The sequence below is a fragment of the Rhinopithecus bieti genome, unplaced genomic scaffold, assembly GCF_001698545.2.
Source record: "Rhinopithecus bieti isolate Rb0 unplaced genomic scaffold, ASM169854v2 scaffold_41913, whole genome shotgun sequence".
NCBI lineage: Eukaryota > Metazoa > Chordata > Mammalia > Primates > Cercopithecidae > Rhinopithecus > Rhinopithecus bieti.
In genome coordinates, this window is record NW_016818964.1 from 1269044 (window position 1) to 1293010 (window position 23967).

At 52.1% G+C, this 23967-nt stretch overlaps 1 protein-coding gene across 5 annotated transcripts in view; it reads left to right on the top strand.

The window, feature by feature from the left end:
- The window catches only part of RIN3 (Ras and Rab interactor 3), a 185185-nt gene extending 163628 nt beyond the window's left edge, over positions 1-21557 (top strand). For 4 of the 5 annotated variants that reach the window (XM_017857929.1, XM_017857931.1, XM_017857932.1 and 1 more), the window contains 4 exons: positions 8710-8841; positions 17624-17787; positions 20278-20364; positions 20491-21557. In XM_017857929.1, coding sequence (XP_017713418.1) covers positions 8710-8841; positions 17624-17787; positions 20278-20364; positions 20491-20811 — 704 coding nt within the window. In that variant the 3' untranslated portion in view covers positions 20812-21557. The remainder of the gene's footprint in view (positions 1-8709; positions 8842-17623; positions 17788-20277; positions 20365-20490) is intronic. The other variant, XM_017857930.1, reaches the window with a different exon arrangement.
- The last annotated feature ends 2410 nt before the right edge of the window (positions 21558-23967 follow it).

A 23967-nucleotide genomic window follows, 5' to 3' on the forward strand; every position in this document is an offset into this window, starting at 1 on the left:
TAAGGCTCAGTGAAGTTAAGTAGCATGCTTATGGTCACACCTGATGAGCAGGTGAGTGGTTGACCTGAGACTTGAACCCGGGTCCTTTGCTGAAACCTGGGACCCTCCGGCCTCTCCAGCCTACCTCCCCAGGGCATCCTGAGGTAAGAGATGACCTCGAAAGGACAGACACAAGTCATGGCTGAGTTTTGCAGTGCCTCCAACCTCATACCTTTTCAAGCCAGAGTGGGATTTCGTGTCTTTAGGCCTCAGAGCCCACAGCCTGCGTAGCTGACTGGCTTTCCTCAGGGACACAGTGTAGCTCAGAGCAGAACTGAGACTTAACCAGCATCTGTGCAAAGTGCAAGCAACCAAACAGGGTCGCTTCAAGGAGCTCAGTGGGAGAGAGGGGGCTGGGTTCTAATCTCATGACAGCCACGGACTTTACAAGTGACCTCCAGCCAACCATTTCTCTGCCGAGGCTTCAGTTCTTTCATCTGTGCAGCTGAAAGTTCAGACTAGATCAGTAGTTTTCAAACTATTTCCAGGAAACTCTCTTGGGACCACAGACAGCTGGGGGCCACCTTGGAACAGTGGAGGGGCGTAGTTGAAAGGAGATGAGCAGGCCAGCCCTGCTGCCCCACCCTGAGTCAACCAGAGAAGCTGAACTGTGCATAAGGTACCCATTACCAAAGGTTTCCATTGCAAACACAGATTTGAAGTCTACTGTTCTAAATGGCCTCTACTTCTGCCTGTCATATGTTTTTATCAAATAAATTCATTCATTCAACAGTTCAACAAACTTTTTTTGACAATGCAAACTTTTTTTTTTTTTTTGAGACGGAGTTTCACTCTGTTGCCCAGGCTGGAGTTCAGTGGCACCATCTCAGCTCACTGCAAGCTCCGCCTCCCGGGTTCACACCGTTCTCCTGCCTCAGCCTCCCGAGTAGCTGGGACTACAGGCACCTGCCACCATTCCCGGCTATTTTTTTTTTTTTTTTTAGTAGAGACGGGGTTTCACCACGTTAGCCAGGATGGTCTGGATCTCCTGACCTCGTGATCCGCCCACCTCAGCCTCCCAAAGTGCTGGGATTACAGGCGTGAGCCACCGCACCTGGCCGACAATGCAGATGTTAAGAGCAAAACCCAGGAAGACCCAGCCCATGTTTTTAGGATGTTCATAATTCAAGCTAAAAACAAGCATTTAATAAGCAAGCGTCTTGCAGTGTGATAACTGATATTCATTCATGCTTTTAGCAAATATGTTTATTAAATACCTACTATAGACCAGGTACCGTTGAGGTTTCAGATATAAACAATGAACAAGATAAGGTACCTGCCCGAGTAAAACTTTCATTCGAGGAGGAGAGATAGGCAATAACAAGTAAACAGAAATGCAAAATATATCCTCCAAGGTGAAACGTGCAACTGGGGTGGATAAAGCAGGGTAGGGGGTCTCAGGGGGGTTGGAGGAGTTTGCTGTCCCGGGACTGGGTGGTCAGGGAAGGCCTCTCTGAGTTAACGTGTGATATTGACTTTCCCATTCTGTAATGCCAGGACTGGGGAGAACCATTACAAGGGCATTGGGCCTAGCTAAGGAGGTCTTCAAGGAAGACTTCTGGGAGGAAAAAAGTGGTTTTAAGTGGGAATCTTGGTGGAAAGCGAGGGCCAGGGCAGGGCACAGTCATGAGCCTCCTGCTGCCCCAGGGTTGCAGCATCAGCTACTGGCCTTCAGTAAGAGCCCAGTTAACAATGGGGGCCCTGGGTGGGGGGTGGAGTAGGGAGTAGTTTTGATAAGATGCTCAATCCTTTCCTCTCCCTCAGGGTCTGCAAACTGTGGCCCTCCCAGCCAACTCTGTCCTACCACCTGATTTTACAAATAAAGTTTTATTGGAACACAACCCATGTCCATACTCAGCATCTACGGCTGCTTGTGTTCTAAGGGCCGAGATGAATAGTTAGGACAGAGACCGTGTGGCCCATGAAACTAAAAATACGTACTTTCTGGTCTTTTACAGAAAAAAATTTGCTAGCTCCTCTTTTAGACAATGCTTCCTCGCCCTGTCACCCAGGCTGGAGTGCAGTGGCACAATCATAGCTTACTGCAGCCTCAACCTCCCGAGCTCAAGCAGGTCCTCCTACCTCAGCCTCCAGAGTAGCAGGGACTACAGATGCATGCCACCACACCCAGCTGATTTTTTTTTTTTTAGTAAAGACAAAGTCTCACTATGTTGCCCAGGCTGGAGTTAGGGCCTTTCTAATCCTCATTGTCTGTGTGATCCAGCTGAGCACCCCTTCAGCTCATTTTGATCTTAAAGAGAGCTTTCCTTCTCCAAAAATCTCCCAGCGGATGAAATATGCATAAAACCCCAGCCAGCTTTTTGAAATGTGATCAGCTACCTACAGATGGCAAACAGATGTGACTTGGCAAAAAAGAAAGCAGAAATCACCAGGAAGTGGAGGCTGCAACCAGCAGGGCGTTTGGATGCACAGCCAAATGGACGTGATCTCTGGTCCACCCAAGACAGATGTTCAGCTCACAGGAGAAGGATTTTGCAGCTAACATCCCAGTGGCACTTCCTGAGGCCCCTATGTGCTCAGGGCTGAGCCCTGAGCCTGGGGTTCCAGGCTGCTCAGGAAGGAGCGTGCAGCCCTAACTGCCAAAAGGTTGGGCTGGGACCCAGTGCGTGTAAACAATGTTTGAAGCTTGTGTTGGTCCATGAGGAGCTATCATGCCTGTATGGATACTGTCTCACCAACATCAATAGCCAGAGACCCAGATTCTAGTCCCTGCTCTGCTACTGACCAGCTGTAGGGCTTTGAGCAAATTTCTCCCATCTCTGAGCCAAAGTTTCCTCACAGCGTGGTTGGACATGATAAACTAAGGCCAATGGTGTGCTGGAGTCAGCTCGTACCAGCTCGTGGGAACTGACTGTGTGCATCTCTTCCCAGCTCTGTGTTCTCGTTGGTAGCTTGACGTTGGAAATTGTGGAAATATTTAGATCATGGAAACTGGCAAATGCTACAAATCAAGATTGATTTTTTTCCTTCAGAGAGCCAGTTGTTAAGCATTTCCCAGGACACCACTGTCTAAGGCCCAGAGGACATCCCAGTGTCTATGACCATGACCCTACCCCTGGCAGGACAGTGGTACCCAGTAAGAACACACATGGGACATAGTTCAGTCCATTGTCAGCAGCCTACGTCCCAAGCCTATGCAGGGGGCTGGAAAGGCAGTGATGTGAGAGAGGCTCATAGAGGGTTAGTGACTCACTCTGGCTCACACAGCCTCCATCCCTGCCCTCAGCATACTCACAATGTGAAGAAGGGGGCAGGCTCTGAATCACTCAAGGCATATGGGAGCCAGAGCAGGAACTGTCCAGCTGTGCTGGAGGATGTGGGAAAGCACAAGGAGAAGTTGATAATGGGAGGGTAGGGAGGGGGTCCCAGGCAGGGGGAACTGTGTGTGCAAAGTCCTGGAGAGGGGAGAGTGCACTCAGAGTTCAGGGAATGGGCTGTGGTGCAGCCCAGTGGGATGTTATATGGGAGGGTGATGGAGGCAGAATGTCATCTCAAATTGGAAGATGGAAAGTAGAGTAAGCACCCATAACCCCGGGGCAGCCCAGGAGGGCTTCTTGGAGTTGGAGGAGGCAGATCTTGAAGGACGAGTCAAATGAGTAGGAACATGGGATTGTCGGTCAAGATTCCTCAAGGAAAACATGGGGAGAAGAGCAGGTGAAGGACCTCACAAAGCCACAGTCCTGGGCCCCCTCCCTTCCTGTCCCCTTCATACCCACACGGCCCGCCCTGAAGTCCTCAGACCTAGGGCCCCAGTTGGGCCATCCTTTGGCTGAAAGTCATTACTTCCTCAAGCAGGGTTTCTCACCCATGGCCCTGCGGACATTCAGGGTGTCCTCTGCATCCCAGGATGTCATCGGCACCAGTGTTGCTGGCCCATTTTGCAGACGTAGAAACTGAGTGTGGCCAGAAAGGCAGGTCACACGGGGCCGCACTGTCTAAAAAATTAAACAAGGATGGACCATGAGCAGAATCCACATTCACTGGACAAAATCGACTGGAGGCCTCCATGGCTGCAGTGGTATACTGCAGGAGCCAGGACTTAGAGACGAGGCCACTCAGGCTGTGAGGGAAGATGGAAAATGGAGTCTTTATTTGGGGTGGCCTTATCCTGGCTAAAAGTCAGGAGTTCTGTTACTTTGAAAATAGAGACTGGAGCCAAGTGTGCAGTGGCTTATGCCTGTAAGCCCAGCACTTTGGGAAGCTGAGGCGAGCAGATCACTTGAGGTCAGGAGTTCGAGACCAGCCTGGCCAATATGGCAAAATCCCATCTCTACTAAAAAAAAAAAAAAAAAAAAAAAAGTAGCCAGGCGTGGTGGTGAGCACCTATAATCCCAGCTAGTCAGGAGGCTCAGACAAGAGAATCGCCTGAACCTGGGAGGCGAAGGTTGCAGTGAGCCGAGATCGCACCATGGCACTCCAGTCTGGGCAACAAGAGTGAGACCCCATCTACAGAAAAGAAAAAGAAAATAGAGACTGGACAATGCAGAAGGAAGGAAAGCAACCACTAGTCTCTGGTGCTCACACCAGGCTAGAACAGACTGCGCAGGCAAGGAACACGAGACCCCCTGGTCGGCTGAATGTGACCCTGAAATCACAACCCCTGGCCAGGCCATGGGCTTCAGCATGGGAGGGTCCTGAGGGCAGGAACCACCTCTGACTCACGTCTTCTGTCTCCCTGTGTGCAGGGCCCATACCCGTACCCACTCATACTGGCGGTCCTTGACCAAGTCCTTGTTTTGTGCCAGCCTCTGCCCTAAGAATTACCTGCAGGGCCAGGGTTTGTGGGAGGTGAGGGAGACACTCGCCTCAGGGGCAAAATGCAGGGGGATGCCCAAGAAACTCAACCACAAAGATAAATTTTATATATATGTGTGTGTATGTATATATACACACAATTTTTAAAACAATTCAGTGGTTTTCAGTATATTTGCAAGGTCATATGACTAAAACTACTCCAATTCCAAAACACTTTTATCAACCCAAAAAGAAACTCTGTACCCATTAAAAATCACTCCCTATTCTCTTTTCTGCCCAACTCCAGGCAACCACTCATCTGCTTTCTGTCTCTGTGGATTTGCTTATTCTGGACGTTGCATACAGATGGAATCCTATCATATGTACAATATGCAGTCTTCCATGGCTGACATCTTTCACTTAGCATAAGATCATCACGGTCTATCAATATCACAGCGGCCAGGCACAGTGGCTCATGCCTTTAATCCGGCGCTTTGGGAGGCCGAGGCCGGTGGATCATTGAGCCCAGGACTTCGAGACCAGCCTGGGCAACATGGCAAAACCCTGTCTCTAACAAAAATACAAAAAGAAAAAAAAAATAGCCAGTCTCATAACCCGGTTTCAAAAAATGAACAAATATCAGTATCACAGCATGTATGAGTAGCTTGTTCCTTTTTATTCCCAAAGACTTTTCCATGGTATGCATGCACATTTTGCCTGTGTATCCACAAGTGATGGACGAGTAGTCATCTCCACTTCTTGGCTATTATGGCCAATACTGCCATGAACATTTGTGTGCAGGTCTCTGTGTGGAAATATGTTTTTGTATATATAACTAGGAGTGGAACTTTGGGCTCATGTGACAAGATAAGTACTATTTTAATGCAGTATTTTTTAAAAAATAAAATAAAAATTAATGCAAAAAAAAGCCATGATGAACAAAATATCCACTTTTTTTTTGAGACGGAGTTTCACTTTGTTGCCCAGGCTGGAGTGCAGTGGCACAATCTTGGCTCACTGCAACCTCCACCTCCCAGGTTCAAGTGATTCTCGTGCCTCAGCCCCCGGAGTAGCTGGGATTATAGGCTTACGCCACCATGCCTCACTAATTTTTGTATTTTTAGTAGAGATGGGGTTTCCCCACATTGGCCAGGTTGGTCTCAAACTCCTGACCTCAGGTGATCCATCTGCCTGGGCCTCCCAGAGTCGTGGAATTACAGACATGAGCTACCACGCCTGGCCGCCACATTTTCAGTGAAGTCAGGCTGTTGTCTGTTTTATGATCCTGCGTTACTGTGCGATGGGAACAGTCATTTCCAATCAGCCTGCGGTTTCCAGGCCCACATACTTTTGTGATGGCTGACAGCAGAAAGCGAACATATTGGCAACCAGATTTTAGATACAGTCGTTGTTTCTTGAGTGTAGCACGTTTGTTAACTTTTTCCACCTGGCTCAAAATATGAGAGGCTGTTTTGATAAACACATATGGGGCACACAGTTTTCCTTTTGCCTCGGGCTTTCCTGTGGCTGTGACCACCTGCGCCATTTCAATTAATCCTCAAACATCCTTGGGCACCTCGTTCTCCAACCTCCCTGCTGAGGTGAGAAGAGGGAAGGAGCTTGCTACGGTCCACAGCTGGTGAGTAGGAGAGCTGGGATTTGAACCCAGGTCTGGGCTTGGAGACTTGGCCTTCACACCGTACCTCTCAGCAGTGTAGCGTGCAGTTGCCCAGGAGGGTCACTTTAGCTCTCTGAAGTATTTTATTCAGGGAGGGGGCAGCCTCATTGTTACCAGGACAGATGTGAATGTGCAGAATTCACAATGAAATTTGACAACCTGGGCAACATGGCAAAACCCCATCTCTACAGAAAAATATATACATACAAAAATTAGCTGAGCGTGGTGGTATGTGCCTGTAGTCCCAGCTACTCAGGAGGCTGAGGTGGGAAGATTGCTTGAGCTCAGGAAGTCGAGGTTGCAAGTGAGCTGATATTAAGCCACCATACTCCAGCCTGGGCGACAGAGTGAAGCCCTGTCTCAAAGGCTGGGTGCCGTGGCTCACACCTGTAATCCCAGCACTTTAGGAGGCTGAGGCAGGTGGATCACTTGAGGTCAGGAGTTCCAGACCAGCCTGGCCAACATGGTGAAACCCCGTCTCTACTAAAAATACAAAAATTAACTGGGTATGGCAGTGCACGCCTGTAATCCCAGCTACTCGGAAGGCTGAGGCAGGAGAATCGCTTGAACCCAGGAGGTGGAGGTTGCAGTGAGCCAAGATGGCACCACTGCACTCCAGCCTGGGCGACAAGAGCAAAACTCTGTCTCAAAAAAAAAAAAAAAAAAAAAAGGGAAAAGAAAAGTTGCTTCCTGCCCTGGAAGTGCTTGCCATGAGCCACACCTGACACAATGGGAGGACCATCACCAGTCACACATCCATGTGTGCGATAGGAACTTGCCAGCCATGTCTCTCTATGTCCCCAGATGAAGCCACATGTGAAAATTTTATTTTAGAGCTAAGAGTTAGAAAAATAATTTGATTCCCCCAAGAAATAGGTATATTTTTTCTTCATGGACAGTGAGAATATAACTGATTGTGTTTTCCCTCTTTGCTTTGGCCTGCAGGAAACTCAAAGCCAAATTTGCTGCTGTAAAAGAGTAGTTGTGTAGGTTCTTGCTTATTTGTATTTTTATGTTTCCTATAGTATCATCCCTCTGGTAATTTATATTTGTCCTGATGGTTTTCAAATTTTGATTTAGATGTTGCTGTTTTATCAGGTATATTTCCTGATGGTCCCCTAAATCCTTTGTAAACATGTCAAGTAGAAATACACTTTTTGCGAGAGCTATAAATTGCTTAGCATGTGCTTGGATGTATTATTAATTTCGCCCAAAACACAAAGGTAGCAGCACTGGCATGGGTTATTCTGGGGCTCACATCCAGACCTGGTAACCCTCAGTTGAGTCTGAAGACCTTTGCCTGAGCCCTGGACTCCATTTGGTTAGAGGAAGTGAGAAGGTGGGCTGGGGACCAGGCGTGGCCATTCCCACCATGTAGAACTGCTCACCCAAGCTTCACTTCTCCAGTGCACTTGCAGAGTCTGGCTAGAAGATCAGCCAAGGACCTGCAGGAAGATTCTATTCTGGTCAGAATTCTCCACCCACAGTTCCAGCCTTGGGCTTTGCATTGCCAAACAGGCAATCTTCAGAGCCAGCCGGGAGCCACACTGGAGAGACGTCTTTCAGACCCACCTTCCACCCTGCTTTCTGCCACTGTTCCTTTATAGAGCGCCCTCCATCTGCCACGCAAGGTGTCTGTTGCTGTCAGGATGCTCTGAGATCTGTGAACATCTCCTTCAAAGGCAGTAGTGATGAGACGATACTTCCAGGGGTCTTTACATGTTAAAAGAAGGCCTTAGGAAAGGGCACTGTTTAACCCAAAAAAAGGAAGAAGGCTGAATGGTGACATTTCAGGTCTCGTAGTGTCTGGGTGAGGAAGAGGTTTCTGTTTCGCAGGTGGGAGGGAGATGTACGATTAGTGGGGACAGGGAACCTTGCCAGGAGCCATAAATGCTTCTGGGTGGGTCTGCAAATAAATGTGATGTGAATTTGACTGTCAAGCAAGCGGCAAGAGGCGGTCATGGAGAGACAGGACTAGGAAAGGGGAAGGGGTCAGGGTCTTGCTCCTCCCAGCCGAGGGCACTTTCTCAGTTCCTTCTTCTTAAACCTGGACTTCCTAAATCTCAGGCCTCCCAAGGAGGCTGCTCCCTGGGTCCTCTCTGTCATGAGAGCAGGAGCATTCCTCTTCCAGGGATCGCCATCCATACTCAGCAAACCACTGTCCCCTACCCTGGGCAGAGAGCATCTCACAAGGAGAGCCTGGAACTCATCTCCCTCTACCTCCTTCTTCTTCCCAGGGAAGCCCTATGGGGCGGATGACTTCCTGCCTGTGCTCATGTATGTGCTGGCCCGCAGCAACCTCACGGAGATGCTTCTCAATGTGGAGTACATGATGGAGCTCATGGACCCCGCCCTGCAGCTGGGGGAGGGTGAGTCACCACCCCCCGCCCATCAGGTGCATTGCACACCCCCAACTCAGCCACACCACGGGCACTCTAGTGGTCCAACAAGCACCTCCTGGATACCAGACTCCGGCTGAGCTCTGGACCCATGGATGCAAATATGAATCCTACACAGGTCCTGTCCTGCAGGAGCTCACAGATTAGGGAGAGAGATGAGCCAGTGAAGAGACTGTGCCACCTCCACGTAACAAGTGCTGGAATAGTTGGAATCCCAGAAGGCATAGGAGCATGTTACCCAGACTGTGCAGTCAGGGAAGGCTTCCTGGAGGAGGTGACATCTGAGCTGAGCAATGAAAGATAAATAGCAGGCAGCTGATTACAAAAAAAAGTGGGGGAAAGGCAGTCTTTGTAGCAGGAACAGCAGGAGATGGTAGTGTAAAAGAAGGGGATGAAGTGGCAGGCAGTGCTCACAGTAAGAGTCTGAGAGACAGTGACAATCGGTTCTTAGACAGGGGTGACCCCCAGGGACTCTCGGCCCCTTGCTCATAAGCCCTGGGTCAGGACCTCCATCAGTGGGAAGTTAATGATATGAGTAAGAAGCCCTGCACTCCCCAATAGGATGAAGGCAGAGATGTGGTTTGGTCCACCCCATGCTCAGTTTCCCTTCCCCTTTCCCCCTTCCCACCACATCCTTCCACCCACTTAGCCTCAGCCACCCATCCACCAAGAATTTCCTGAGGGGCAGCCAGTCCAGATATCAGCTCTGAGGGAGCCCTGACTTCCCCTCTGAGACATCAGCCTCAAAGGAGGGAACCATCCTCCCAGGCCCTGAGGGTCCCCCTTGGGCTTTGTGGTTCTTGAGATGAGCAGACACTCTTTGCATCTGTTGGCATTTTTTTTGCATGTTCCAGTCTCTGGGGTGATAGTTTGATGAGATAGTTCTGTGAGTTGTTGACAGCTCAGGGGAGCATGTTAAAGCCATGACGTTCACTGTCATATATAACTTTGGCTTGTGGCACTGGGACCTCTATATCTACCTTTTTTTTTTCTCTATGGTTAAAAATGTCCTGTAATGGGAACAAGTTGTCTTCCAGGAGGTCCAGGAATTCAAGAGAAGCCAAGGTTTCTTCAGCAATGGTTATCTGCTGCCCAGTGTAGCCATCTATCCATCCATCTATTCATCTGTCCATCCATATGGTCATCCATCCACCCATTCACCTACCCATCCATCCATGCATCCACTCATCCACCCAACCACCCACCCATCTACCCACTCACCCACCTCTCCATCTATCCATCTATCCATCCATTCACCCATCCATCCACCCATCCATCATCCCATCATCCATCCATGCATCCATCTACTCATCCAACCACCTACCCATTCACATATTCACCCACCCACCCATCCACATATTCAGTCATCCATCCACATATTCATCCACCCATCCACATACCATCTACCCATCCATCCATCCACCCACCCATCCGTCATCCATCCATCCATTAACCCATCCATCCATCCATCCATCCATCCATCCATCCATCCATGCACTCATCCACCCATCCACATATTCACCCAGCCATCTACATATCCATCTGCCCATCCACCCATCCATCCATCCACCCACCCATCCGTCATCCATCCATCCATTCACCCATCCACCTACCCACCTATCCAACCATCCATCCATCCATCCATCTATACACTCATGTATTCACCCAGTCATCCACATAACCATCTACCCATCCATCCATCCATCCATCCACCCACCCATTCATGCACCCATCCATCCATGCATCCACTCATCCACCTAACCACCCACCCATCCACCCATCCATCCATCCATGCACCCACCCATCTGTCATCCATCCATCCACTCATCTGTCCACCCACCTGCCCATCCACATATTCGCTCACCCACTCACATATTCATCTATCCATCCACCTACCCATCCACTTATTCACTCACCCACCCATCCCCATATTTGCCCACTCTCCACATACTCATCCACCCATCCATATATTCATCTACCCATCCACCTACCCATCCACCCACCCACCCACATATTCACCCACCCACCCATCCACATATTCAGTCATCCATCCACATATTCATCCACCCATCCACATACCATCTACCCATCCATCCATCCACCCACCCATCCGTCATCCATCCATCCATTAACCCATCCATCCATCCATCCATCCATCCATCCATCCATCCATGCACTCATCCACCCATCCACATATTCACCCAGCCATCTACATATCCATCTGCCCATCCACCCATCCATCCATCCACCCACCCATCCGTCATCCATCCATCCATTCACCCATCCACCTACCCACCTATCCAACCATCCATCCATCCATCCATCTATACACTCATGTATTCACCCAGTCATCCACATAACCATCTACCCATCCATCCATCCATCCATCCACCCACCCATTCATGCACCCATCCATCCATGCATCCACTCATCCACCTAACCACCCACCCATCCACCCATCCATCCATCCATGCACCCACCCATCTGTCATCCATCCATCCACTCATCTGTCCACCCACCTGCCCATCCACATATTCGCTCACCCACTCACATATTCATCTATCCATCCACCTACCCATCCACTTATTCACTCACCCACCCATCCCCATATTTGCCCACTCTCCACATACTCATCCACCCATCCATATATTCATCTACCCATCCACCTACCCATCCACCCACCCACCCACATATTCACCCACCCACCCATCCACATATTCAGTCATCCATCCACATATTCATCCACCCATCCACATACCATCTACCCATCCATCCATCCACCCACCCATCCGTCATCCATCCATCCATTAACCCATCCATCCATCCATCCATCCATCCATCCATCCATCCATGCACTCATCCACCCATCCACATATTCACCCAGCCATCTACATATCCATCTGCCCATCCACCCATCCATCCATCCACCCACCCATCCGTCATCCATCCATCCATTCACCCATCCACCTACCCACCTATCCAACCATCCATCCATCCATCCATCTATACACTCATGTATTCACCCAGTCATCCACATAACCATCTACCCATCCATCCATCCATCCATCCACCCACCCATTCATGCACCCATCCATCCATGCATCCACTCATCCACCTAACCACCCACCCATCCACCCATCCATCCATCCATGCACCCACCCATCTGTCATCCATCCATCCACTCATCTGTCCACCCACCTGCCCATCCACATATTCGCTCACCCACTCACATATTCATCTATCCATCCACCTACCCATCCACTTATTCACTCACCCACCCATCCCCATATTTGCCCACTCTCCACATACTCATCCACCCATCCATATATTCATCTACCCATCCACCTACCCATCCACCCACCCACCCACATATTCACCCACCCACCCATCCACATATTCAGTCATCCATCCACATATTCATCCACCCATCCACATACCATCTACCCATCCATCCATCCACCCACCCATCCGTCATCCATCCATCCATTAACCCATCCATCCATCCATCCATCCATCCATCCATCCATCCATGCACTCATCCACCCATCCACATATTCACCCAGCCATCTACATATCCATCTGCCCATCCACCCATCCATCCATCCACCCACCCATCCGTCATCCATCCATCCATTCACCCATCCACCTACCCACCTATCCAACCATCCATCCATCCATCCATCTATACACTCATGTATTCACCCAGTCATCCACATAACCATCTACCCATCCATCCATCCATCCATCCACCCACCCATTCATGCACCCATCCATCCATGCATCCACTCATCCACCTAACCACCCACCCATCCACCCATCCATCCATCCATGCACCCACCCATCTGTCATCCATCCATCCACTCATCTGTCCACCCACCTGCCCATCCACATATTCGCTCACCCACTCACATATTCATCTATCCATCCACCTACCCATCCACTTATTCACTCACCCACCCATCCCCATATTTGCCCACTNTTTTTTGAGACAGAGTCTCTGTCTGTCACCCAGACAGGAGTGCAGTGCTGTGATCTTGGCTCACTGCAACCTCTGCCTCCCAGGGTCAAGCAATTCACCTGCCTCAGCCTCCCAAGTAGCTGGGCTTATAGGCCCATGCCACCATACCTGGCTAATTTTTGTATTTTCAGTACAGATAGGGCTTCACCATGTTGGCCAGGCTGGTCTCGAACTCCTGATCTCAAGCGATCTGCCTGCCTCAGCCTCCCAAAGTGCTGGGATTACAGGTGCGAGCCACCATGCCCAGCTGGCACTTCTTCTATAAGGGCACTAATCCCATTTATGAGGGCTCCACCCTCATGACCTAATGACCTCCCAAAGGCCCCACCTCCTAACACCATCACATTGGAGGTTAGGATTTCAACATAGGATTTGGGGCTAGGGGGACCCGAACATTCAGACCTTAGCACATGGGGCAGGATGAGAGATGGAGCTGGGCCCTGTCTTCCTGTGTTTCGCAGTTCAGGGGAGCAAGCCATTCTGTGTTCAACAGAAAGCCTGCAAGTCGGATTCTGTGCACCTTGGGACCTTCACATTCTCGCAGCCTGTTCCATGTGCTGCAATTTAGCAAAGGGATCCCACTTTCCTTGCAGCAGGCATGTGGGGCAGGAGACATCAGGGACTTGTGCAAGGAAGGGCCTGAGTGCCGGCTTGCTGGGACCCCTGCCCCCTTTCTAGCCTCTCTCTTGTGTTCCCACTCCCCCCACCGCCCCACCCCCTGCCCCCGTGAAGTCATGGGGCAGACAGGTGACCCAGGCGGCTGCTGGGCACCTGGCTGGAGCCAGCCCAGAATCCTAGCCTCTCCTAAAATCCTGGCCAGGCTGGTCCCAAAAGTGCCCTCATGGACCCCTTTGCCCATGTCCCTTCCCTAGTCTGCCTGACAGCTGGCCATGCCGAGCTGGTATCTTTCTAGGGGCAGTGGGTTTTTCCAATCAATGCATTTGCCCCAGAGAGAACAGCCTGCTCCAAAACTCACGATGGGGCCGCCTGCCACCTAGTGGTCCTGGCAGGCGTTTCATGGCCCCGAGTCAAAGAGGGAAGTTGGCAGAGAGAGGCCTCACAAAGAAGCCGGGATCCAGCAGGCAAACGTGCAGCGGCAGGGCTTGGCTGCTCCCCTTTCACCCATGAGGGTGAGACGCCCCCAGAGCACCTCCCTGAGGCCTCGTAGCCACCATGCATTATTCACACATTCCGAGGCCCTGTACTTCACATATAATCATTTCCTTTTCACAACGTTATGGCATTTGCAGATGAGGAAACTGAGGCATAGAGAGACCATTAGCTCACCTGAATTACAGGGCTGGCTGCTACGGGGCAAAGACCTAGATCCTGTTCTCTGACTTCAAAACTGAAGGTTTACAGTCAGCACACTGCACTCATCTCTCCATTCCCAGCCAGGAAGACATAAGCCAGACAGGAAACAGGACGACTGAGGGATGCCAGGTAGAGGACATGGACTCAGCGCAGCTAGGGCTTGGGGGCACCAGAGCTGACTTCCTGGCCTGGGGCTTTAAACCCAACTTAAAATGGAGATAAATAAGTGGTTTAGTGGTTCTTCTTATTAGGGACACCAGGCCAACCTCCATGGTAGCTTTAATTTAGTTTTTTCAAAAAATGTCTCTCTTTTTTTTTTTTTTTTTAAATTTGAGATGGAGTCTCACTCTGTCACCCAGGCTGGAGTGCAGTGGCATGATCTCGGCTCACTGCAACTTCCGTCTCTCAGGTTCAAGAGATTCTCCTGTCTCAGCCTCCAGAGTAGATGGGATTACAGGCATGCGCCACCACGCCCAGCTAATTTTTGTACTTTTGGTAGAGACAGGGTTTCATCATGTTGGCCAGGCTGGTCTGGAACTCCTGACCTCAAGTGATCCACCTGCCTCGGCCTCCCAAAGTGCTGAGATTATAGGCGTGAGCCACTGCGCCCAGCCATCTCTTTTCTATGCTGCTATGAAAGGATGGGTGATCCTGTGGCCATAAACCCTTTTATCTTACCCCCCACCTCACCACCTACTGGACCAAGGTGTGAACTTGTCCCATAATGGCTGTAGAATTGGTGCAGACGTGTGGGCCAGCTTCACCCCGTGTAACAGTTAGGAATGCTTTGGGCTGCACATAACTCACAAAAGTAACTAATAGTGGTTTAAGTCAGAGCAAGGAATTGGTTTGTCTCTTGCATCAAGAAGTCCAGGCTAAGCACCTGGTAAGGATGGCATTTTGCATCCAGGGAACTATGGACCCAGCTCTTTCCATCTTTCCTTAGCATGTGGGCCTTTGGCTTTGTGTCTGTCACCTCTGATCAGAAGACAGCTGCAGTGACCCCACTGCCTCTGGGTTCCAGGCAGAAGGAAGAGTGACAGGCAACAACACTAAGGGATATATCCCCTGAGTCTGTCTCTTTCAAAGACTTTCCTGGAAGCCCCACCCAGCCTTCCACTTATATCTAAGGGGCCACAGCAAGTCTCCTGCCTCCACCCAACCTGCAAGGGAGTCTAGGAAGTGAGCATTTCAGCTGATGTTACTTCCCCAAATAAAAGCACAGTTCAGTTAGGTAGAAGTGGGAGACATGGTTTAAGTGGGGCACTAGCAGAATCTGCCTCGTGTCAAAAATCATCATCCTGGCCAGGCACGGTGGCTCACGCCTGTAATCCCAGCACTTTGGGAGGCCAAGGCAGGTGGATCACTTGAGGTAAGGAGTTCAAGACCAGCCTGGCCAACATGGTGAAACCCCGTGTCTACTAAAAATACAAAAAGTTAGCTGGGTGTGGTAGTGCATGCCTGTAATCCCAGCTACTCAGGAGGCTGAGGCAGGAGAATCGCTTGAACCCGGGAGGCGGAGGTTGCAGTGTGCCAAGATCACACCATTGCACTGCAGCCTGGGCAACAAGAGCAAAACTCCATCTAAAAGAAAAAAGAAAAAGAAAAAAATCATCATCCTGGCACTGGAAGGGCTGGGCAGAAAGGCCTGTCCAGTGGTGGGAAAGCCCAAGGAAGCACCATGGAGGTGGGCAGCGCTGGAGACCAGAGAGACCAGGGTGTCCAGGGTCTCCTCGCCCTCCTCTGGGCCCTTGATCTCTCTATGACCTTGGCCAAGCCACCTTCCTTCTCTGGGACTCGGTTTTCTCTCTCTAAAATGAGGGGGCTTAACAAAGTTAATATTTCTCAAACCTTTTAACCAAAGTCCCAAACAAGCTCAGGAGAATGAATTTGTAAGGAACGTGTAAAATATCGCCTTTTATCTTAAAAGTTCATGAAAATATTGCAGTCTGAAGTATCTCAAAGCTTAAAGTACTTTAGGAAACACTGTGTATTAAGAATATGTGTGAGGCCAAGGCAGGAGAATCATCTGAGGCCAGAAGTTCAAAACCAGCCTGGGCAACATAGCTAGACCCCTTCTCTACAGAAAATTTAAAAATCAGCCTGCAATCGCTTGAGTCCAGGAGTTGGAGGCTCCAGTGAGCTATGTGTGAATTAACTTAAGAAATGGATACATAAATGATTCAAATTTTATACTTATTTAAAATCTTTAAAAATTGCACGTAATGGTATAACCATAATTAAAATTTCCTCTCCATCTTTTAAAATTATTTTAGAACAGATAATGCATTCACATGGCTCAATATTCTAAAGCATATCAAAAGCTCCTTAATTTATAATGAGGTTGTGTCCTAATAAACCCACCGTAAATTGAAAATATCTTAAGTTGAAATGCATTTAATCCACCTAACCTACTGAACATCATAGACTAGCCTACCTTAAACGTTCTCAAAACACTTACATTAGCCTACAGTTGGGCAAAATCATCAAAAAGCCTATTGTGTGTGTGTGTCAAAAACCAATCACACAAGCTAGTCGTGGTGGCTCATGTCTGTAATCCCAGCACTTTGGGAGGCTGAGATGGGTAGATCACCTGAGGTCAGGCATTCAAGACCAACATGGCTAACATGGCAAAACCCCGTCTCTACTGAAAATACAAAACTTAGCTGGGTGTGGTGGCAGGCGCCTGTAATCCCAGCTACTTGGGAGGCTGAAGCAGGAGAATCGCTTGAACCCAGGAGGTCCAGGTTGCAGTGAGCCAAGATTGCACCACTGCACTCCAGCCTGGGTGACAGAGCAACAGAGCCAGACTTGGTCAAAAAAAACAAAACAAAACAAAACCTCACACAAAGCATATTTTATAATAAAGTGTTGAATATCTCATGTAATGTATTGAATACTGTACTGAAAGTAAAAAACAGGATGGTTGTATGGGTCCTGGAAGCATGGTTTCTACTGAATGTATATTGCTTTCACACCATCATGAAGTCAAAAAATCATAAATGGAAGCATCGTAACTCACAGACCATCTATATGTGATACACACACAGTGAGAGGTCTCCTGCCCACCCTGTCTCCTGACCACCCCTTTCCCCACACAGAAGGTATTCTGTTTCTGTTTCTTGTGTATCCTTTAAATTTTTTAATGTTTTAAAAATCATTTTTTAAATAAGCAAGAGTTTTGTCCCCAAGAGGAGCCAATGAAAAAAATTTAGCAGGGCCCAGACAGCTCAGGGCTGGACTCTAGGAAACTTTCTGAGACTGGAGGGTGGGCGTGCGGTTGAGCTCAGCTGTTGAAGCAGGTGACCCAGGCAGTGGTGGTGGGCGGGGCTTGGAGGAGGTGGGTGGGGCAGGCTAACCTCCTTGCCTCTGGTGGGCGGAGGCCATCCTAGCTCAGGTTCCACACCCTTGTCCACGCAGGTTCCTACTATCTGACCACCACCTACGGGGCCCTGGAGCACATCAAGAACTACGACAAGATCACGGTGACCCGGCAGCTAAGCGTGGAGGTGCAGGACTCCATCCATCGCTGGGAGCGCCGGCGTACGCTTAACAAGGCCCGTGCCTCCCGCTCCTCCGTGCAGGTGAGGCCTGGGACTGAGAGTGGGAGGGGCCCGATGGGACCATGTCCCAGACACCATCCCTGCAGCCTAAGGAGCCGTGACATCGCCAGGCTGCTCCAGCCGCCCAGCCCTGCCTTAGGGGAGCAGTGAGACTCCCCACACCAGAGGACGGGCCCCCAGCCCCTGCTGCCAGTGTGTGTCCAGGACTTGGGTGCGTCTAGAAACGTATCAGCAGGCATCGGTGTTCTCGCTGGGCAAGCAGGAAGGGTGTGGGAGGAATGAGACACACCCATAAGTCCTTAGCGCCTCCTACAACCCAGCACCCTGCAGGGGCTGGAGATGGGGACTTGTCATCTCAGTCCCTGCCTTTAAGGAGCCCACAGGCTGATCTGCAGACTTGTCCCTTAGTCCCTGGACACATTCAGCAGCTGTCAAGGGTCTGCGTAACCCCCACCAACCCAGTGACCCACCCCTCCCCATATCTCTCTCTATACAGGCTCAATATTCAAACCAGTCCTGCCCCTCCCCAAGTCCATCACCCCACCCACCCCCGGGCTGTATCAAATCCAGCTGCCCCCAGTTCCCCAAACATGCCAAGTCCAGTTCACTAGCTGCTCAGCCTCTGCCCTCACTGGTCAATCTCCCCTTCTTCACTGGCTGTCACTGCCCATCCTTTAAGACGACTCTATTTCTCCAACAGCCCCTCTTCCGATAAGCCTTCCCTGATACACACACACACACACACACCGTTTCCCACAGGCTGGGTGGGGTGCCCTCCTCTGGGCTTCCTGCGGTCTCCCCCTTTACAGTGCATATCACATCCTATCATCCTCTGCATATAAAGCTGTCACCTCTGGGAGGGCACAGCCCATGGTTCACATGCCTCAGGGGCCCAAGCCCAAGGCCTGGGACAGAGCGGAACTGGGTGTGTAAAAAAAGGAGAGAGTTGGACCAGTGAGCCAGGCACATTCAGAGCTGGGAGCAGCTATGCAGACTCACTCCCCTGACACCCAGAGCACACCAGTCCTGAGCTCCACTTCTGGCTTTCAAGATGGTGCATCTACAATAAGCAGAGCCCAGGCCTGGGAGGCAGGAGGCTTGAGTTCTGGACCTGGCCCTGTACTAACTTGCTGTGTGACCCTCAGCAATCCCTGCCCCACTCTGGGACTCAGTTTTCCTGCCCAATGGCTAATCAATTTAATACCTGACTCTCTGGGGAGAAAACAAAAGCTCTGATTTTAGTTTCTGTCCATTTCCATGGTGTGAGCCCTCCATGGCCAACTTCAACTTGGCATCACTGAATGAGGAGCTGGAAAGAAATGTATGCGGTCGGCTCTCCCCGGTGGGTGTGAGCCAGCTCCAGCACACCTCTGTTCCCATCCCCTCCCAACACCCCGGCCTCCCACGGACTGTAGGGACATGGACGTTCTTGGTCCAAGCCTGGCCCAGGCATCCCGTACTTCCTGATGCTGAGTCAGGCAGAGCATGGGTGAAACGGACCACCCACTGTTGGGGAGACAGAAGCTTCAGGGGGGACCCTCAGCACCACATCTGGGATCTGGGGAGGGCATTACCCTCTGCCCCCTCCTCTGTACCCCATGCCTTGAGGGGTGGGCACCCTTCCCTGGGGAGGGAAGCCCAGAGCCGGACAGTCACCAGCAGGTGGATAGTGCCCTGGGAGGCCTAATGGAGGACAAGGAGCCCTAAGGCAGCCACTGAGACGGAGGGAGTGGGCCGGGCTTTTCCCCTCCTGGAAGAAATGGGTGGTCCCCGTGAAGCTCTTGACAGGAGCCCGGCCCCGCCTAAGCCCTAGCCACCAGTGGCCATCACGGTCTCCGCGGTGCCTGGATCCTCAGCTGCTTCCCGCGCAAGCCTGCTGTTCCCACGCCGGCCACAAGGGGGCAGCCCCGCGCGCAGCGTCCCTGCCTGCAGCCCTGAGCCCCGGGGAAGGCGAGGCCGCTCCGGGCTGGAGCTTCCAGCGCCTGCTCACCCATTTCTGGTAGGCGGGCGCTATCCCCACTTTACAGCCGAGGCTCGAGGAACCAAGGCCACACAGGCAGTGGGAGCGGATTCAAAGCCCGGCAGGTGTGGGGCTGGGTCCCTAGGGGTGGAGGACGGCGGGCGGGCGCCCTGCTCGTGCTGTGAGTGCCCAGCCCCGGCCCACAGGCGTCGCCTCGGCCTGCCTGCCCTGCTCATGCCGGGCCTTCCCCACCCGACTGCGCCCAGCCTCCTTCACCCGGTCCCCTCCCGCTTTACTAAGCCCTACCCCACGCAGCTCCTCAAGCCCCAGGGCTCCTGCAGCCCTACGGGGCTGGACTGTGCTGCCCCCCCGCACTATGGGATGCCCGGGCGGGCTCGCGTCTCCCTTCTTGTCTGTGCTGCCCTCCGTGCCCAGCATTGAGCCTGGGGTGCAGGGAACTCACCTGGAGTGGGGGAGGGAATGAATGAGTGAATGAATGGTGGGGAGCCTGTGGACCAGCAGCCAGGGGGCGCGCTGGCTCCTTGTTGCAGGGACTCCGAGTCGCCTCTTCATTCATCTCCCAGAACGGTCGGCCCAGCTGGGAAGCCAGGCTCGCGGCAGAGACTGGAAAGACGCAGGTGCTGGACTCACAGCCCGTTCGGCGCCCGCCACCCACTATCCATCCAGGGAGGGGCCTGGGCCGGGAGAGGGCGCCTGGGGACACAGGGCCCCGCCGTGATCGCAGGCCCCGCGTGTCTCCGCAGGACTTCATCTGCGTGTCGTACCTGGAGCCCGAGCAGCAGGCGCGGACGCTGGCGTCGCGGGCGGACACCCCAGCCCAGGCGCTGTGCGCGCAGTGCGCGGAGAAGTTCGCAGTGGCTCGGCCGCAGGCGCATCGGCTGTTCGTGCTGGTGGATGGGCGCTGCTTCCAGCTGGCGGACGACGCGCTGCCGCACCGCATCAAGGGCTACCTGCTGCGCAGCGAGCCCAAGCGCGACTTCCATTTTGTCTACCGGCCCCTGGACGGTGGCGGCGGCGGCGGGAGCCCACCCTGCCTGGTGGTGCGGGAGCCCAACTTCCTGTGAGTCCCTCCCGGGTCGCCTTCCCTCACCCCCAGGCGCGCATCTGGCTCTGCCTCTGGCTGCGCACTCCCGACAGCGACGTCCACGCAGCACAGGGACATGGGCCATTCCATGACGTGCCCAGGCCAACGTCGCAGGACAGTTGTGAAAATAACGTGACGCGCGGCCAAGACCACTTCCTGAGGGCAAGTCATAGAGCACTGAGACACTGAGAGGCCATGTTCTTCATGAGACAGAAAGGGAAACTGAGACTCAGAGAGGAGAGAGGCGCTCCAGGCCGCTGCAGCCGACAAACCCGCGCCCTCTTCACACGCAGCTCCTTAGGCCATTCCCCATGAGTCCCCCACACCCACCCTATCCTCGGTCTTTACAAAGACGGGCCCGAGCTTAGTTTCCCCAGGACTGGCCAAGGAAGGGGCACTGGCCACAGCTGCTCCCCGCGCCCCTCAGGGTGGACCCAGCATCTCAGGAGCACCTCAGGGTGTGGGTTAAGAGACAGGCCTCCACCCCTGCACCAGAGCCTGTCCTTAGCTCCCAGTGCCCCCAGACCCCGCAGCTCTGTGCCCCGCAAGAAGCAGCCAGACACACGCCGGGGCGCCAAGCAGGGCCAGCTCCATGGACCCATGGACAAGCCCAGCCCCGCCTCAGGGAAAACAGGGCCTTTCCCTACAGGACACGCCCCAGAGCTGTGGCAGATTGCAGGAGCCATCGTGTGGGGAGAATTTAATAAAAATCCCTTTTGAAAATGACATCTCCTTTTCTGAAGGGTCTGGAGCTCTGCACAGCCAGCCCTGCATTCATAGCCTCACCTCCTTCCCAGGTGGCTTCAGAAGACCCTCTCTTTGCCATGGGGATCCTGTCCTCTGTCAGAACCTGTGGCATACTCTTAGCCACCCTCAGCCCTTGGGACCCTGGGCCCTGTCTGCCCCTCAGCCTCCCACCATCCTTGGTTCCCATCATTCCCAGCTTAGGATCAGAACCATCTGTCACCTCTCCCAGAGATGCCATTCCCTGTCGTCTTTGTCTGGTCAACTCCTATACATCCTCCTCCAGGAAGCCTTTTTTTTTTTTTTTTTTTTTTTTTTGAGATGGAGTCTGGTCTCATTCTGCTGCCCTTGTGGGAGTACAGTGGTGTGATCAGAGCTCACTGCAGCCTCAACCTCCTGGGCTCAGGAGGTCCTCCCACCTCAGCCCCCCAAGTAGGTGGGACTACAGGCAGGTGCCACCACACCTGGCTAATTTTTGGTATTTTTTGTAGAGACGGGGTTTCACCATGTTGCCCAGGCTGGTAGGAAGCCTTTCCTAATTCCCCAGGTTGGGCCAGACAGTCCTCCCATGGTCTGGCCCAACCATGCTCCCACAGCCCTCTGGACTTGGCCTTGTCTGTCTCACAAGAGAGACCATCAAATTTTAACTATCTACCGATGCCTCTGCTTTCTTGTTTTGTTTTGTTTTGTTTTTAGATGGAGTCTCGCTCTGTAACCCAGGCTGGAGTGCAGTGGCGTGATCTCGCTCATTGCAAGCTCCGCCTCCCAGGTTCATGCCATTCTCCTGCCTCAGTCTCCGAGTAGCTGGGACTACAGGCGCCCGCCACCACGCCTGGCTAATTTTTTGTATTTTCAGTAGAGACAGGGTTTCACTGTGTTAACCGGGATGGTCTCAATCTCCTGACCTCGTGATCCGCCCGCCTCAGCCTCCCAAAGTGCTGGGATTACAGGCTTGAGCCACTGAGCCCAGTTTGTTTTTTTTTTTGTTTTTTGTTTTTTTGTTTTTTTGTTTTTTTGTTTTTTTTTTACAGCGTCTTGCTCTGTCACCCAAGCTGGAGTACAGTGACTCAATCTCAGCTCACTGTGCAACTTCTGCCTCCTGAGTTCAAGCATTCTTGTGCCTCAGCTTCTCGAGTAACTGGGATTACAGGCACCTGCCACCACCCCTGGCTAATTTTGTATTTTTAGTAGAGACGGGGTTTTGCCATATTGGCCAAGCTGGTCTCAAACTCCTCACCTCAAGTGATCCGGCCGCCTTGGCCTCCCAAAGTGCTGGGATTACAGGCATGCGCCACCACACCTGGCTGAGGCCTTTTCTCCACCAGATTTGCACCATTTGTGTCTGTCCTCAGCATTGATTGGAAATAGGTATTCATGAGTGCTTTCCACATGTCAGCACTTTGCTAGGCCCTGGGAACCTGCACAGAACTCATGCAGAGCCCCAGCATGAGTGGTCCTGAGCTGGGCATCCAGGGAATGGCAACTGGAATGGGCTGAGTTAAATTCCTGGGCACCAGCCAGCTCACCCATCCAGTCAACAAACAAACACCTGTTAGACTGGACCTGGGCCAGCACGATGGGAGCTGCAAGGGGTACTCCCAGATGCAGCCTGGTCCTGGAGGTTGGTGTCACCGATGTTGAATAAAAGGCAAATACCCAGACGGCGAGGGCACCCATCCATGATCCCAGATTGCCCCCCACCACCCTCACCCCAATCCCTGCCAGTGCAGACACCATTCTTTTCCTCTGCTTCCAAGCTCCCGTTGGTCCTGGGCTGGCCTAGGCAACACAGCCTCATGCCCCAGCTCTCAGGCCATCAGCACCCTGCCACTCGCTAGGCCTGTGCAATCTCACAGGTGCTGACAGATGCCCATACATTCTTCAAAACCCATCTTCGGGCTCATAAGCCTGGTGGGAAAGGTTAGGGGATTCTGTTTCCCCAGCCACCCTGTGGGCCAGGTATGGCCCAGGCTTGGGGTGGAGCTGGGGTTGAGAGGGTAAATGGGCACCTGCCCTGCTCTGGGTTCTGATGCCTGCTTCCCAGGAAGGGGACAGAGCTTGCCAGTGGCCTGGACTGAGGGAGCCGCTGTAAGAACATGTGTAGGTGTGCATGCGTGTGTGTGAATGTGTGTTTGCACGTGTGGGCCAGGCCCTCCATTCTGAGGCCAATGCTGGCATCCACCTGTCAGGAGAGGCCAGCGACCCCTCGTGAGCCCCCAGAGAGCAGGAGAGGGGTTACCTGGAGCACTTGTCATCTGGATGCCTCTGCCCCCAGGGAGCTGTGACTGGGAAAATTGGGGGGCCTGACTCAAAGCCAGGAGACAACATAATGTGAGCTTCAGGAGTACCTGGCACTGGTTAGCGATTCCCCTGCTTCATTTTATTTAATCCA